Below are 14,237 nucleotides of genomic sequence, written 5' to 3'. Positions count from 1 at the left end.
TGCCTAAATTATGACAGAAAAGGAAGGTTTGCAATTTACAGTGTTGAGAGGAAATCTCACAATGAAAAAGAAACTTCCATAAAGAAATACTGTTAGCATTCTTTGGTATTCAATTATTTTCTATAGTTACCCTGATCAATATTCCTCCTTTTCAACTAACACATGATACAAGCTAATGATGTTTATGAGACCTTGCTGAGTGCATGTTGGCTGCCCCTTTTCTTCATATTCCAATAGTGACTATGTTTTAAAACCAGTCTCAAACACTTTGGGATATCCTGAGGGCATAAAAAGTGCTATATAAACGCAAGCTCTTTCTTCGTGGTTTAATTTTCCAAACCAGCTAAATAAAAGAAAGGTTTGCAATTATAAAGTGTCTCTTCGCACCCTCAGGGTTTTGCCAATTGTTTCATTGCTAATGAATTACCTTCGAAATGTAAGAATTTATAATTAAGGCAAAAGTGGTGGTCCATTTACACGCAGCAGTCCCATAAACAGCAGTTAGACTGCCTTTGGTGGCATTGGGTTGAGGGAGGAATATTGGCCCAGATACTGGGTAAAAAACTCTCTCCCTCTTCGAAAATGAGCCATAGCATTTGTTACAACCACCTAAACCCAGGCCCATTTAGTTTTAAAGCATAGTCACTATTGGAATATGAAGAAAAGAGGCAGCTATCATGCACTCAGCAAGGTCCCAAAACCATCATTAGCTTGTGTCATGTGTTAGTTGAGAAGGAGGAATGTTGATCAGGGCAACTGCAGAAAATAATCGAATACCAAAGGACGTTAATCAGTATTTCTTTACGAAAATTTATTTTTCAAAGTGAGATTTCCTCTTAACACTGTAAATTGTCATTACACTCCTATTGGAGGCAGTATAGCGAAGATTCACTAAATTGGTTTTTGGGATGATAGGGTTGTCATAAGTGAATATAAGCCTAATTTACATATAGCTTATATTCTCTAGAATTTCGAAGAATGAGAGCTGTCTTCATCAAAACCTACAAAATTCTGGAGGTGCTTGATAGGGTAGACACAGATTGTTTCTGCTGGTCAGAGCACAGGAGCACAGTCTCAGAATGAAGGGGCGGTCATTTAGGATTGAGATGAGGAGAAATTACTCTACTCAACACTTTGGGAGTCTTTGGAATTCTCTAAACCAGAAGGTTGTGCAGGCTCCATGGCTGAATACAATTAAGGCTGGGATAGAGATATTTTTGGTCTCTCAGGAAATTAAGGGACATGGGGAGCATGTGGAAAAATGGAGTTGAAGCCTAAGATCAGCCATGATCATATTGAATGGCGGAGTAGGCTTGACAGGCCATATGATCCACTCCTGTTTCCATTTTTGGTGTTCCTGTGTTTATTATCTGAAGGATGGTACCTCAGTGTGCAGTATTTCCTTATCAATGCACAGAAAAGATCAACTTAGAACCACCTATGTGCATAATGAGATAATTGGTGAAGACTTGTTTAAAAAAAGAAACTTCCCAGCCTTCAACTTTAGCAAGTCTCAATAATCTTACAATTGGCTTGTCGAGGGCTGAGATACTGCACTTTGGGAACTGAGGATGCTATCTTGCACAACATCTAAGCAGCTACTGAGGCTGACTGCAAAAGTTGGATCATTATTAGGGCAGAGACAGCCATAGTGTTAGGAACCATTCAGCATTAGCTCTTTACATTCAGCTCTCTCAGAATGCCAGTCTTATCAGTAGCATTTTTCTCCTGCAACCAACACAAACAAGATTAGATTAAAGTGTTATTTATCTGATTACTGTGTTTGGGACCTTTGTTGCACACAAAATGGCTGGAGCTTTTACCTACATTGTAATTCTTTCTGTGCAAGGTGCTTTGGGATATTTGAGGGATATAATAAGACACTAAGAGGGATATGATGATGGTGTAGTGGTAATGTCAGTGGACTAGCAATCCAGAGGCCCCAGCTAATACTCAAAGGGACACAGGTTCAAATTTAACCACATCAGCTAGTGGAATTTAATTTCATTAATAAAACTGGTATTATAAAGCTACTTTTTGGAATGGTGACCATGACAACTATCATTGATTGTTCTAGAAACCCAACTGGCTCATTATTGTCCTTTAGGGAAGGAAATCTGCCATCTTTACCTGGTCTGGCCTACATGCGACTCTAGACCCACAGCAATATGGTTGATTCTTAACTGCCCTCTGAAATGGCCGAGCAAGCCACTTAGTTCAAGGTCAATTAGGGATGGGCAACAAATGCTGGCCTTGCCAACGATGCCCGCATCCCATGAAAGAAAATGAAAGAAAAACATAAATACAAGTTAATTGGTTAACAATTGATAAAGTGATCAGCAATCTAAAACAGAGCAAAGCACAATAATCTTTCCTAATAGCTCTCATTCCCTCCAAGAGACTGCTTCTTGCTGCAGTATAGGTCCATTGGTACTAAACTGCTGTCTGATGCCCAGCCAATTGGATGCTCTTCACGGACAAGTTTCAAAAATGAGTGTCTGCCGTTTCTTTTTTGAGTTGGGGCACATCAAAGCCAATCTTCAATTGGCATCCTTGCTATTGCACGCTTCCTTTGTGACTAGCTGATTTCCCTCCTCCCTGCCTAGGATTTCTGTCTTTCTTTGAAAGATTTGCAAACTATTAAAGCAGTGATATTCCTAATACAGTGTGTTACTACCCATAATCTGCCGTCCCCTCACCCCCATCAGACCTACCCAATTCTGTGGACACACTTGACGAGAGCAAATTACTGAAGCTAGGGTTTAGTGCTGTTTTCTCTGTCCCCTTGCTCTTCAGTAAGAGAATAAAACCTCTATTAGGATACTGAGGATATGTCAGCATCTACAACTTAAATGTAAGAATCATCTGGCAACTTCTGAATGCAATCCAAGTGACATTTGGCTTTGGAAAGTTGCAGGATTCCTGAGAACAACATTCAAACAAATCATTACTTGGGACTTGACCTGGGACAGAATGCAAGCAGCACTGTATTAAAGCTTCAGAATGGTAAAGTCTTCAGGCCTAGTTACTGTGAAAGTATGCATGATGGGGTAACTGGATCGGTTCTATATTAGATATACAGAAAAGCAATGCGTGCAGTACTGAACACAAATTTAAAAAAGACTTGCACATTTGTATTGCCATTCAAGGAAGGGGAAAGTTACCTGGATGCTTTGTACCAGGAAGCAGTCACACCACTTAGGATAGGGTCTTTTGATTTGGTCAGTGGTTAGGGACAGGAAGGTGTGACTGTGAGTGAGGCAGTTAAGGGGACCCAGAGGGCAGAACTGCAGGAGTCTCAGCCTTTGCAACTGTCCGACAGGTTTGAGGTTTTCTCAGATTGTTTGGATGAGAGTGGGGGCTGCAGGGTGGATGAGCAAACTGACCATGGCACCATGGTACAGGAAACTATTCAAGTCGGGGGCGCAAAAAGGAATGTGGTGATAGTAGAGAACAGTATGGTGAAGGGAGTTGACACAGTCCTCTGCAGCAAAGAGCAAGAGTCCAGATGGCTGTGTTGCCTGCCCGGAGCCAGGGTTCGGGATATCTGCTCAGGGCTGGAGAGGAACTTGCAGTGGGAGGTGGAAAAATACAGCTGTCGTGGTCCACGTAGGTATCAACGACATAGGCAGGACAAAGATGGAGGTTCTGCATAGAGTGTGAGGAGCTAGGCACTAAATTAAAAAGCAGATAAAAATTAAACTTTGGATTATTACCTGAGCCAGGTGAAAATTCGCATAGGGCACATAAAATTAGAGAGATGAATACATGGCTCAAAGACTGGTATGCAGGAAGTGGGTTCTGGGTTGTGGGGCGCTGGCACCAGTACTGGGGAAAGTAGGTGCTGTACTGTTGGCATGGTCTACACCTGATCGGTGTTGGGACCAGTGTTCTACAGGGCTGCATAACTAGGGAAGTACAGAGGGTTTTAAACTAAATAATGGCGGCAAGGAATCAAATTTGGGAAGATGTGGAAAATCAAAGAGCGAACAAAAGGCAAGAGAGAAAAGTATTAATGTGGGAAATGATAAATAGATTGTGACAGGAAGGGACAGAGAATACAGGGAGTACAAGCTATAGCAGGGCACTTGGATAAGTTCAAGGTAATCAGGCAGAAGGTTGGTATGCAGGTACAGCAAATAATGAGGAAGAGTAATAGAACATTATCATTTATTGGGAGGGGAATAGAATATAAAAGTAGGGAGGTTATGTTTCAGTTACTTAGGGCATTGGTGAGATCACATCGGGAGTACTGTACACAGTATTGATCTACATATTTAAGGAAGGATGTAAAGGCATTGGAAGCAGTTCTGGATCAGGTGGTTGTCTTATAAGGAAAGGTTGCACAGACTAGGCTTGTATCTGCTGGAGTTTAGAGGACTATGTCCTGCCAAGACGGAATGAAGAAGAAAAAAAAAACTAATAGAAATTTGTTTCCTTTCTATTTTTTCTGGTTTAAACTGTTTTTTCTAAAAAAGACAGATGGCTGCAATATAAAATGGCTGCCGCTGACCACATGATGGTAATTCTTGAAGTTTCTGAGCAGTTTAAAAATGGACAAAGGCTAATACATCAAACCCCTGGAATGTGACGCTCCTTGCGTTGTATAAACATTCCAGCCAAGCCAACACAAAGGATAGTAGACGAGATACCTGCACCAGCCAGCTATGGAAAAAGCAGGGCTATTTGTGACTCATCTCCAATGTTGTGCTAATGGTTCTACAGTTACCTGCTCAAAAGACAATGGGTCTTAACAAGGGGCTCAAAAGCTCAACCCGAAACCACCCTGTAACATGACCAAGACTCAGCCACTTGAACTGCTTTAATTTTACAGCTTTTGGGTTTTATCTTCAGTCGTCGTTTAATCTCAGAAGAGAAACAGGATGCCAGTTTAGCAGCCTGCCTGTCTACCATTTACCACCTAATAAGTAGCAATAAAGATCTCTGCCCAGGTTTTAAGTCACCTGGTCCTCACAGCACTGTATATGACTGGAACATCTGAACTTCTGTATCTGTGCCTAGAAGACTAATTCATGCCTTCTTCCAACATGGAAGTTAACGCTTCTGGGAAAGTGGATCACCCTACAACAGCTTCAGCCTAATAACTCCTGAAGGAATGCACCATTGGACTTTTTGATTCTGGACTCATGTGAAACTATAATTCTTATTTTTATCGTGATCTTTGCCCTGATTCCCTTTCTTTCCCTTATCCCTCTTTTACTGTATAAATGCAAAAAGGGGTGGATGTTGTGAAACCCCTTCCTGCATTTTGTGCGTGTAAAATAAACTACCCCTCTTATTTTACATTATCTCGAGTTTGCTGTGGGGTTATTAATAGAGCACGGGATCACTCAAAAACTGAACGGTTGGGGAAAATACGGCACCACTTATAAAGGGGGAAATCAAAAATCAAAAATAATTATCTGTTTATGGATAGGTAGTGAGTGGAGAAATCAGGGGTGTTCTAAATGAAACCCCCTCCTGTCAGTACAATTAAGAGGTGACTTGACTGAAATATATAAGATCCTGAGGGGTCTTGACAGGGTTGATGTGGAGAGGATGTTTCCTCTTGTGGGAGAATCTAGTACTTGAGGCCACTGTTTAAAAGTAAGGGGTTGGCAATTTAGGACAGAGATCAGGAGAAATGTTTTCTCTCAGAGGGTTGAGAGTCTTTGGAACTCTTCCTCGGAAGGCGGTGGAAACAGAGTCTTTGAATATTTTTAAGACAGAGGTAGATAGATTCTTGAGAAGCAAGGGGGTGAAAATTTATTGAGGGTAGGCGGGAATGTGGAGTTGAGGTTACAATCAGATCAGCCATGATATTATTTAATGGTAGAGCAGTCTCAAAGGGCCGAGTGGCCTAATCCTGCTTTTAATTCGTATGTATGTTTGTATTCCAAACGTGGGATGTATCCAAAGCACCTTACAGACAATGAGGTCTTTGAGGTTTGGCCACTGTTAAAACCAATTTGCGCATAGAAACGTCCCATAAGTAGCAATGGACATTGACTAGAAAGAAATCTTAATAGCGCTGATTGAAAGATCAATATTGTGAGAGACACCCAGGAGAGATCCTTCTTCAAAATAGTGCCAGGGGATCTTTTATGCCCAGCTGTGAGAATAGACAAGGCTTCAGTTTAACATTACAGCTAAAAAATGGCCACTCCAACAGTACGACACTAGAGTGCTAGCATAGATTTTTATGCTCAAGCCTCTGGAGTGGAAAATAAGAACATCAGAGCAGGAGTAGGCCATTCAGCCCCCTGAACCTCCTGCACCATTCAACTAGATAATGTCTGATCTCTATGTCACTTTCCCATGCTATCCCCATATTCCTTGATATCATTAGTCTCTAGAGATCTATTGATCACTGTCTCGAACATACTCAATGACTGAGCTTCCACAGCCTTTTGAAGTAGAGAATTCCAAAGATTCACAATGCTTCGGGTGAAGAAATTTCTCATTATCTCAGTCTTATATGGCTGTCCTCTTATACTAAGACTATGTCCCTTAGTTCTAAGCCAGGGATTCACAAATTGTGGGTTGCAATGAGATTTTTGATCGCAAGTTCTGAGGCAGCAATGGTTGCCATGGAGCTCCAACTGAATGCTAACAGCTGTGGGGCTCCTTTAAATCCCCGTTTTTCTTTCTATAGGTGGTGTGTTCTAACAGACGGATTTTTGAGGCCAGATTGCTGCTGCAAAAAAAGCCTCTGAAAATGTAGGGTTTTTTTTATATATAAATAAAACTCTGCAGTTTAAACAATTCCAACCAAGCTGAGCTTCTCCTCCCCACTCTCTGCTCAGGAGCTAAAACACCCCTCCCCACCCACTCAGCAGCTGAAGCTACCACCCTCACCTCCACTTGGGGTTACATGAAGTCTGAGGCATTAAAATGGGGTCACACCAGGAAAAAGTTTGGGTGGCACTCTTATAAACTCTCCAGCCAGGGGAAATTGCCTCTCAATACCTATCCCTGTCAAGCCCTCTCAATCTTATGTTTTAATGATATAATCTCTCAATTTTCTAAACTTCAGAGAGTTCAGACCCATTCTACTCAATATCTATTCATAAGTTAACCCTCTTGTCCCAGGAATCGATCTGGTGAACGTTTGTTGCACCCCTTCTGAGTTAAGTAGGTCTTTCCTTAGGTATAAAGTCCAAAACTGCACACAGCACTCGAGTTGTGGTCTCACCAGAGCTTTGTACAATTGCAGCAAGATTGCCTTATTCTTGTATTCCAACCCCCTTGCAATAAAAATCAACATACCGTTTGACTTCCTTAGTTTTACTTGATGAACTTGCATGTTGATTTTGTGCGTTTCTTGCACAAGAACACATAAATCCCTCTGAACACCACCATTTAATAGTCTCACATCATTTAATATTCTGATTTTTTATTTTTCCTACCAAAGTGAATAGTCTTACATTTCTCCACATTATTCTCCACCTGCCATCCTCTTGCACGCTCTATTAACCTGCCTATATCCCTTTACGGCCACTCTGTGTCTTCCTCACAGTTTAATTTTCCACCGAACATTGTATGGTCAGCAAAGTTGTACACATTACAATCAGTCTCTTCATTTAGTCCATTAACGTGGGTTGGAAACAGCTGGAGCCTCAAGCACTGATCCTTGCAGCTCCCCACTAGTAACAGCTTGCCAACCTGAAAACGACCCATTTATTCCTACTGTCTTCCATCCTTTAGACAATCCTCTGTACTTGCTCATATATTACCCCCGATGCCACAAGTCTTTTTCTTTTGCAACAAATTTTCATGTGACACCTTATCAAATGCTTTTTGAAAATTCAAATATACTTGATTCACTGGTTACCCTGAGTTATATTCTCAAAAATCTCTAAAGGATGTCAGGAATTTAAATGAAGAAGAGGTTGTGAATATTGGACTCTTTTGACTGAAAGCTCAAAAGAAGAAAGACATCAACTAATGTGAGCCCAAAGAAGTTCACTATAGAACAGGGTTCAAATCCGAAGGAATGCACTGGTTAAGAAGGAAAGCTAGGTGATGGCTTCACCCAAAGGGCAATACACTTGTGACATTGGTTACCAGTGAAGTCCATTGGTGAACAATATAAACAATATCAATAGACAATTTGATGCAGTTGTAGAAATGTAACAATGAAGGACATGGTGAAAAAGTAGATAAGGGAGCTAACCCTTCAAGATGAGATTCATTAGCATGAAGGTATGGAACTCGGGGAGATAGATTGCGAGGTTCTTGAGCAAATTGATATAGGGAATGACAAGACATTGGAGGTGTTGGCAGGCTTAAAAGTGGACAAATCTCTAGGTCCGGATGACTTGTGTCCCAGACTGCTGAGGGAGGCAAGGGAGGAGATTGCAGGGGCTCTGACCCAAATCTTTAATTCCTCTCTGGCAACGGGGGAGCTGCCAGAGGACCGGAGAACAGCTAATGTGGTTCCGCTATTTAAGAAAGGTTATACAGATAAGCCAGGGAACTACAGAACAGTGAGTCTCATGTCAGTGGTAGGGAAACTATTGGAGAAAATTCTGAAGGAGAGAATCTATCTCCACTTGGAGAGGCAAGGTTTGATCAGGGATAGTCAGCACGGCTTTGTCGGAGGGAGGTCATGCCTAACAAATTTGATTGAATTTTTTGAGGAGGTGACCAGGTGTGTAGATGAGGGTAGTACATTGGATGTAGTTTATATGCATTTCAGCAAAGCCTTTGACAAGGTCCCACATGGCAGACTTATAAAGAAGGCAAATGCACATGGGATACAGGGTAATTTGATAAGCTGGATTCAAAATTGGCTTAGTTGTAGGAGGCAGAGGGTGATGACAGAAGGCTGCTTTAGTGACTGCAAGCCTATGTCCATTGGCGTACCACAGGGATCTGTGCTGGGTCCCCTATTATTCGCCATTTATATAAACGACATAGATGACTATGTGGGGATTAGGATTAGTAAGTTTGCGGATGACACGAAGATTGGCCGGGTGATTAACAGTGAGGTTGAGTGCCTTGGGCTACAGGAAGATATAGATGGGATGGACAAATGGGTAGATAATGGCAGATGGAATTTAACCCTGAAATGTGAGGTGATACACTTTGGAAGGAGTAATTTGACAAGGAAGTATTCAATGAACGGCACGACACTAGGAAGTCCAAAGGAACAAAGGGACCTAGGCGTGTGAGTCCATAGATCTCTGAAGGCGGAGGGGCATGTTAGTCGAGGCATAGATTACAAAAGTAGGGAGGTGATGTTGGAGTTGTATAGAACCTTGGTGAGGCCACAGCTGGAGTAGTGTGTGCAGTTCTGGTCGCCGCATTATAGGAAGGATGTGATGGCACTGGAGGGGATGCAGAGGAGATTCACAAGGATGTTGCCTGGGATGAAACATTTAAGTTATGAAGAGAGGTTGGATAGACTTGGGTTGTTTTCGTTGGAGCAGAGAAGACTGAGGGGCGACCTGATCGAGGTGTACAAGATTATGAGGGGCATGGGTAGGATGGATAGGGAGCAGCTGTTCTCCTTAGTTGAAGAGTCAGTAATGAGGGGACACAGTTCGAGGTGAGGGGCAGGAGGTTTAGGGGGGGATGTGAGGAAAACATTTTTTTACACAGAGGGTGGTGACAGTCTGGAATGCACTGCCTGGGAAGGTGGAGGCGGGTTGCCTAACATCCTTTAAAAAGTACCTGGATGAGCACCTGGCACGTCATAGGATTCAAGGCTATGGGCCAAGTGCTGGTAAATGGGATTAGGTAGGTAGGTCAGGTGTTCCTCATGTGTCGCTGCAGACCTGATGGGCCGAAGGGCCTCTTCTGCACAGTGTGATTCTGTGATTATTTACAATCTTGACTCCCTTTCTCCTTTCTTTTGCCCTTCTCAGTCTAATCTAGAGCAAGGAACTGAGAAATTCTCAGATCTCGTTTGTTCAGCTTCAGATAAGTAAGGTTGGTCCTGCTGCAGGAACAGCATTGTGTGGAACAGTACAGCTGCTTTAAATCCTCATTTTCCAGTGATTAAAGTTTGAATAATTAGTAACAAATGGGTGAAATTGAAAATTATTTTAACAAAAGCTTTTACCCATTTGAAAATAAACCTGTTAAAACCTTGTTATAAAAATGTTTAGTCCATTAGTTTGACAGGTGCAGCGATTTATCATGAGGTGTAATTTCAACCTGTCATTCTCTTCCCGTGTCCCCTGCCACCTCCCCCACAAATACCGCACCCCCTCCCCACAATTTCCTCACACTCAGCATCCTTTCCACTGAATTCTTGAATTGGATGCTCTTTATGTTGCAGCTTTACTTTCGCGGACTGTAAGATCATGGAAACACCTGGATGCTGTGGCAAGCAAACAAAATCCAATAGTTGTGGATCATCAACTCTAAAGAAATACATTTTCCTTCAAGATCAACATTTCATTTCAACTCTTTTTTTTGAGCTAGAAAAGGCTGGTATTGGAGATTTTGTTTACCACCTTAATGGCAATTCAAAAGAGCACCGAGGTAACACACTAAAGTCTGGTTCATTCTTATAAATTGTTTCCATTCTGTGGTTTATATTTACCTTTACCCGATATCTTCAACTTGGCTTCAATGTCAGCAAGTTCTCTCTGCACCTCAGTTAACTTGGCAACCTGCAGAAGCAAAGATGCGATTATGTGCACAGAACGGTCTTGTGGCACAACTGGTCAAAGCTGAATACCAAAAATTGATGTGTAGCACAACTGACAAGGTATGTTTTTAAAAATAAACCTACTTGATTGTGGAGCTGGAGGAGCAAGAGTGCCGCTCCCAACTTCACATTCAAAGAATGCAGCCAATGCTGGACATGCACACCCCACCCAGCTCCTCTCCCCATGATGGACCAACCAACCCAACTCCTGCCCAAGGGATTGTTACTGAATTCTCCCTCCACATCCCTGCCAATTGCTGCCATTTCCTGTGCCCGAATAACTACACCATAATCATCTGACTCAGAGGCTGGGGCACTATTACGGGGCCAACTCAGGCTTGTGGTAATAAAAACAGCTGTTAGTTTAAATGGAACAATTCAGGCTGAGGCTGTTCCTTTTATAGGCTCAATTTTTGTAGACACAGTCAAATTCCATCATCCTTTCTGACAAGTGTCGACTGGGATTTTGATGAAAGAAGAAATTAAGACTCATGACTGCTGTAAGATGCCCTGTTGCCACCACGGTTAAGCAGGCTCAAGTCTATGAGCTGAAGAGTGCCATTTTATAACTTTTAAATATAAATATTTTGAATAAGTTCTCCTTCCCATCCCATCAATTATCTCCTCTTTCTCCTCTGGTACTACAGGAGCCAGTACCTCTACCAAATTTTAGTTTAGTCCTGCTAGTTAACAAGCTAATTGATAGAATGGATAAAATTGAGATCAAGCAACAAACTGTCTTTATCCATTCACACATGCACAACTCCAATAGGGCACTCCAGTCGGCAACCAGGAATTGGGATCCACACTGATGCTCCTCTCCCTAACACTTGGTAGAGGTACTGGAGCCTATAGAACCAAAGGAGGAAGGAAAATTGATGGGGTGGGAAGGAGAACTTTTTCAAAACGTTTATATTTATAAGTTATAAAATGGCACTCTTCAGTTCTTAGACTTGAGTCTGCTCAGCAGTGGTCGTGACAGAAAGTCTTACATCAGTCATGACTCTTAATTTTTTTCTTTAATCAAAATCCCAGTTGGCGCTTGCCAGAAAGGACGTTAGAATTTGACTGAGTCTACAAGAATTGAGCCTACTGAGATGAATATAGACCGGGAAGAAGTTTAGAAGCTGCTGGCAATGCTTAGGTACTCAATGCAGAATCATCAGCAGAGAATTTCTGTACATTATTGAGAATTTTATAGATGAGCATAGTCAGAATTTATTCTGGTCCTTCAAGGGTTCTTGCTTGTTTTTGTAATTGTTTCTGCAGCATACAATTCCCACAATTATCCATCTCTTTCTTAACATATAAGGATATTAATAAATTTGTCAGTAAGTGTGGAATGATACTGTAAAATAATATGTTAAACTGGTTTGTCTCAGGTGTTCATCAGTTTCATAGGCTCACGTTATCTGCCATTCCTGTTTTTGAAAGCTGGCTCAGAGCATCTGGGTCTGTACAACTTTTGATGTCAGTGTGATGAGCACCCTGCTCCCATGCTTCTCGTTTCCTCTCTTCCCAAACAGAAAGCACCTGGTCTTCATGGCACCCATATATACACATCATCTGTAAAAAATTATGTTCTTTCTAGAGCTGAGCATATCATTGAAAGAAAATTTTAGGCTTTTACCAATGAATCATAAGTTTCCACTTTTTCCTCTACTTTCCCTGCTTTCTTCATTCTGCTGAGCCTTTTCTTTTCGATAACTCCTGTCCGGTCTAAGAAAGTATCTTCATCACTGTCATAGAAATCCTCTGCCTCCCAGTTTTTAGATTTTCGTTTCCTAGAAACTGGTAAGAAAGCAAATTGTCAGGCTATTACTAAAGAGGAATAATGGGACGTCCTCGTCGCTTCAGAGCACAAAAAACAATTACAGACCTTTTGACTAATGATTAAAGTACCTCCTTCTTAATCAATATTACTAAAGGTTGAGTCAATGTGTGTTTGTTTTTGTGCTGCAGTGTCTGTGTATAGGGCTGGAACAGCTCTTTGAAACAGACTGAGGAGCTAGAGACCAATGTCCCTTTTACTAATCACACTGTGCTGAGCAATGACCATCAGTTCACTTGTTTTTAATCGCAGCTTTTGCCAAGATGGCAGCTGAATTTCACTAAGTATCCCCACTATTACTGTGCTCTCATTCCCATCCACACTGCACTAATCTTGCCGTTTGCACCATGCCAACCTTCCCATTTCAAATGAGTGTACAATGACACACCATAGCTCATGTCCAAGTAATTGTTACTTTATTTTTATTCATTCATGGGATGTGGGATTCGCTGTCTAGGCCAGCAATTATTGCCCATCCCCAAATTGCCCTTGAGAAGACACTGGTGAGCTGCCTTCTTGAACCGCTGAAGTCCATGTGGTGTAGCAGCACCCACAGTACTGTTAGGGAGAGAAGCCCAGGATTTAGACTCAGCGAGAGTGAAGGAACAGTGATATGGTTCCAAGTCAGGATGGTATGTGGCTTGGAAGGGAACTTGCAGGTGGTGGTGTTCCCATACATCTGCTACCCTTGTCCTTCCATATGGTAGAGGTCACAGGTTTAGTTAAATGTTGCTGAAAGAACCTTGTAGTGCAGCTTGTAGATGGTACAGACTGATGACACTGTGCGTTGGTGGTGGAAGGAATGAATGTTTAGGATGCTGAATGGGGTGCCAATCCAGGGCTTTGTCCTGGATGTGCCTTGCTTCAATGTTGCTGGAGCTGCACTCATCAAGGCAAGTGGAGAGTATCCCATCATAGTCCTGACTTGTGACTTGTAGATGGGGGACAAGCATTGGGGAATCACGTGGTGAGTTACTGGCTGCAGAATTCCCAGTCTCTGATCTGGTCTTGTAGCCACAGTATTTATATAGTTGGTCCAGTTCAGTTTCTGGTCAATGGTGACCCCCAGAATTGATTTGGGAGATTCAGCAATGGTAATGCCATTGACTGTCAAGGGGCAATGGTTGGATTCTCTCTCGTTGGAGATGATCAGTGTCTGGCACTTATGTAGCACAAAGTAACTTGCCACTTATTAGCCCAAGCCTGAATGTTATGTAGGTCTTACAAGTATGGGCATGGACTGCTTCAGTAACTGAGGGGTCGCGAATGGTGCTGTATATTTATGCAATCATCAGCGAAAATCCCCACCTTATGAAGGAGGGAAGTTCATTGATGAAGCAGCTGAAGATGGTTGGGCCTAGAAATCTACCTAAGGAACTCCTGCAGTGATGTCCTGGAACTGAGGTGATTGACCTCCAACACCACAACCACCTTCCTTTGTGCTAGGTGTGACTCAATCCATTGGAGGGTTTTCCCCAATTCCCATTGATTCCAGCTTTGCTCGGGCTCCTTGGTGCCACACTCGGTCAAATGCTGCTTTGATGGCAAGGGCAGTCACTCTCACCTCACTTTTTCGAGTTCAGCATTTTTGTTGATTTTTAGACTGAGGGTGTGATGAGGTCAGGAGCTGTGTGACCCCCGGAGGAACTCAAACTGAGTGTCAGTGAGTAGGTTATTGCTGAGTAAGTGCCCCTTGATAGCACTGTTGATGACCCCTTCCATCACTTTGCTAATGATCGAGAG

At 42.3% G+C, this 14,237-nt stretch overlaps 1 protein-coding gene across 4 annotated transcripts in view; it reads right to left on the bottom strand.

Moving 5' to 3' along the window:
* Window positions 1–14,237, bottom strand: part of LOC121277962 (solute carrier family 4 member 1 adaptor protein) — a 160,406-nt gene that overhangs the window by 74,888 nt on the left and 71,281 nt on the right. For all 4 annotated transcript variants that reach the window (XM_041187880.1, XM_041187883.1, XM_041187882.1 and 1 more), the window contains exons 7-8: window positions 12,294–12,454; window positions 10,556–10,625 (exon numbers count right to left, since the gene is read on the bottom strand). In XM_041187880.1, coding sequence (XP_041043814.1) covers window positions 10,556–10,625; window positions 12,294–12,454 — 231 coding nt within the window. The remainder of the gene's footprint in view (window positions 1–10,555; window positions 10,626–12,293; window positions 12,455–14,237) is intronic.

The sequence above is a fragment of the Carcharodon carcharias genome, chromosome 5 (assembly GCF_017639515.1).
Source record: "Carcharodon carcharias isolate sCarCar2 chromosome 5, sCarCar2.pri, whole genome shotgun sequence".
Lineage (NCBI taxonomy): Eukaryota > Metazoa > Chordata > Chondrichthyes > Lamniformes > Lamnidae > Carcharodon > Carcharodon carcharias.
The sequence above is the reverse complement of the archived record's forward strand: the minus strand, read 5'-3'. Positions and strand labels throughout refer to the sequence as shown.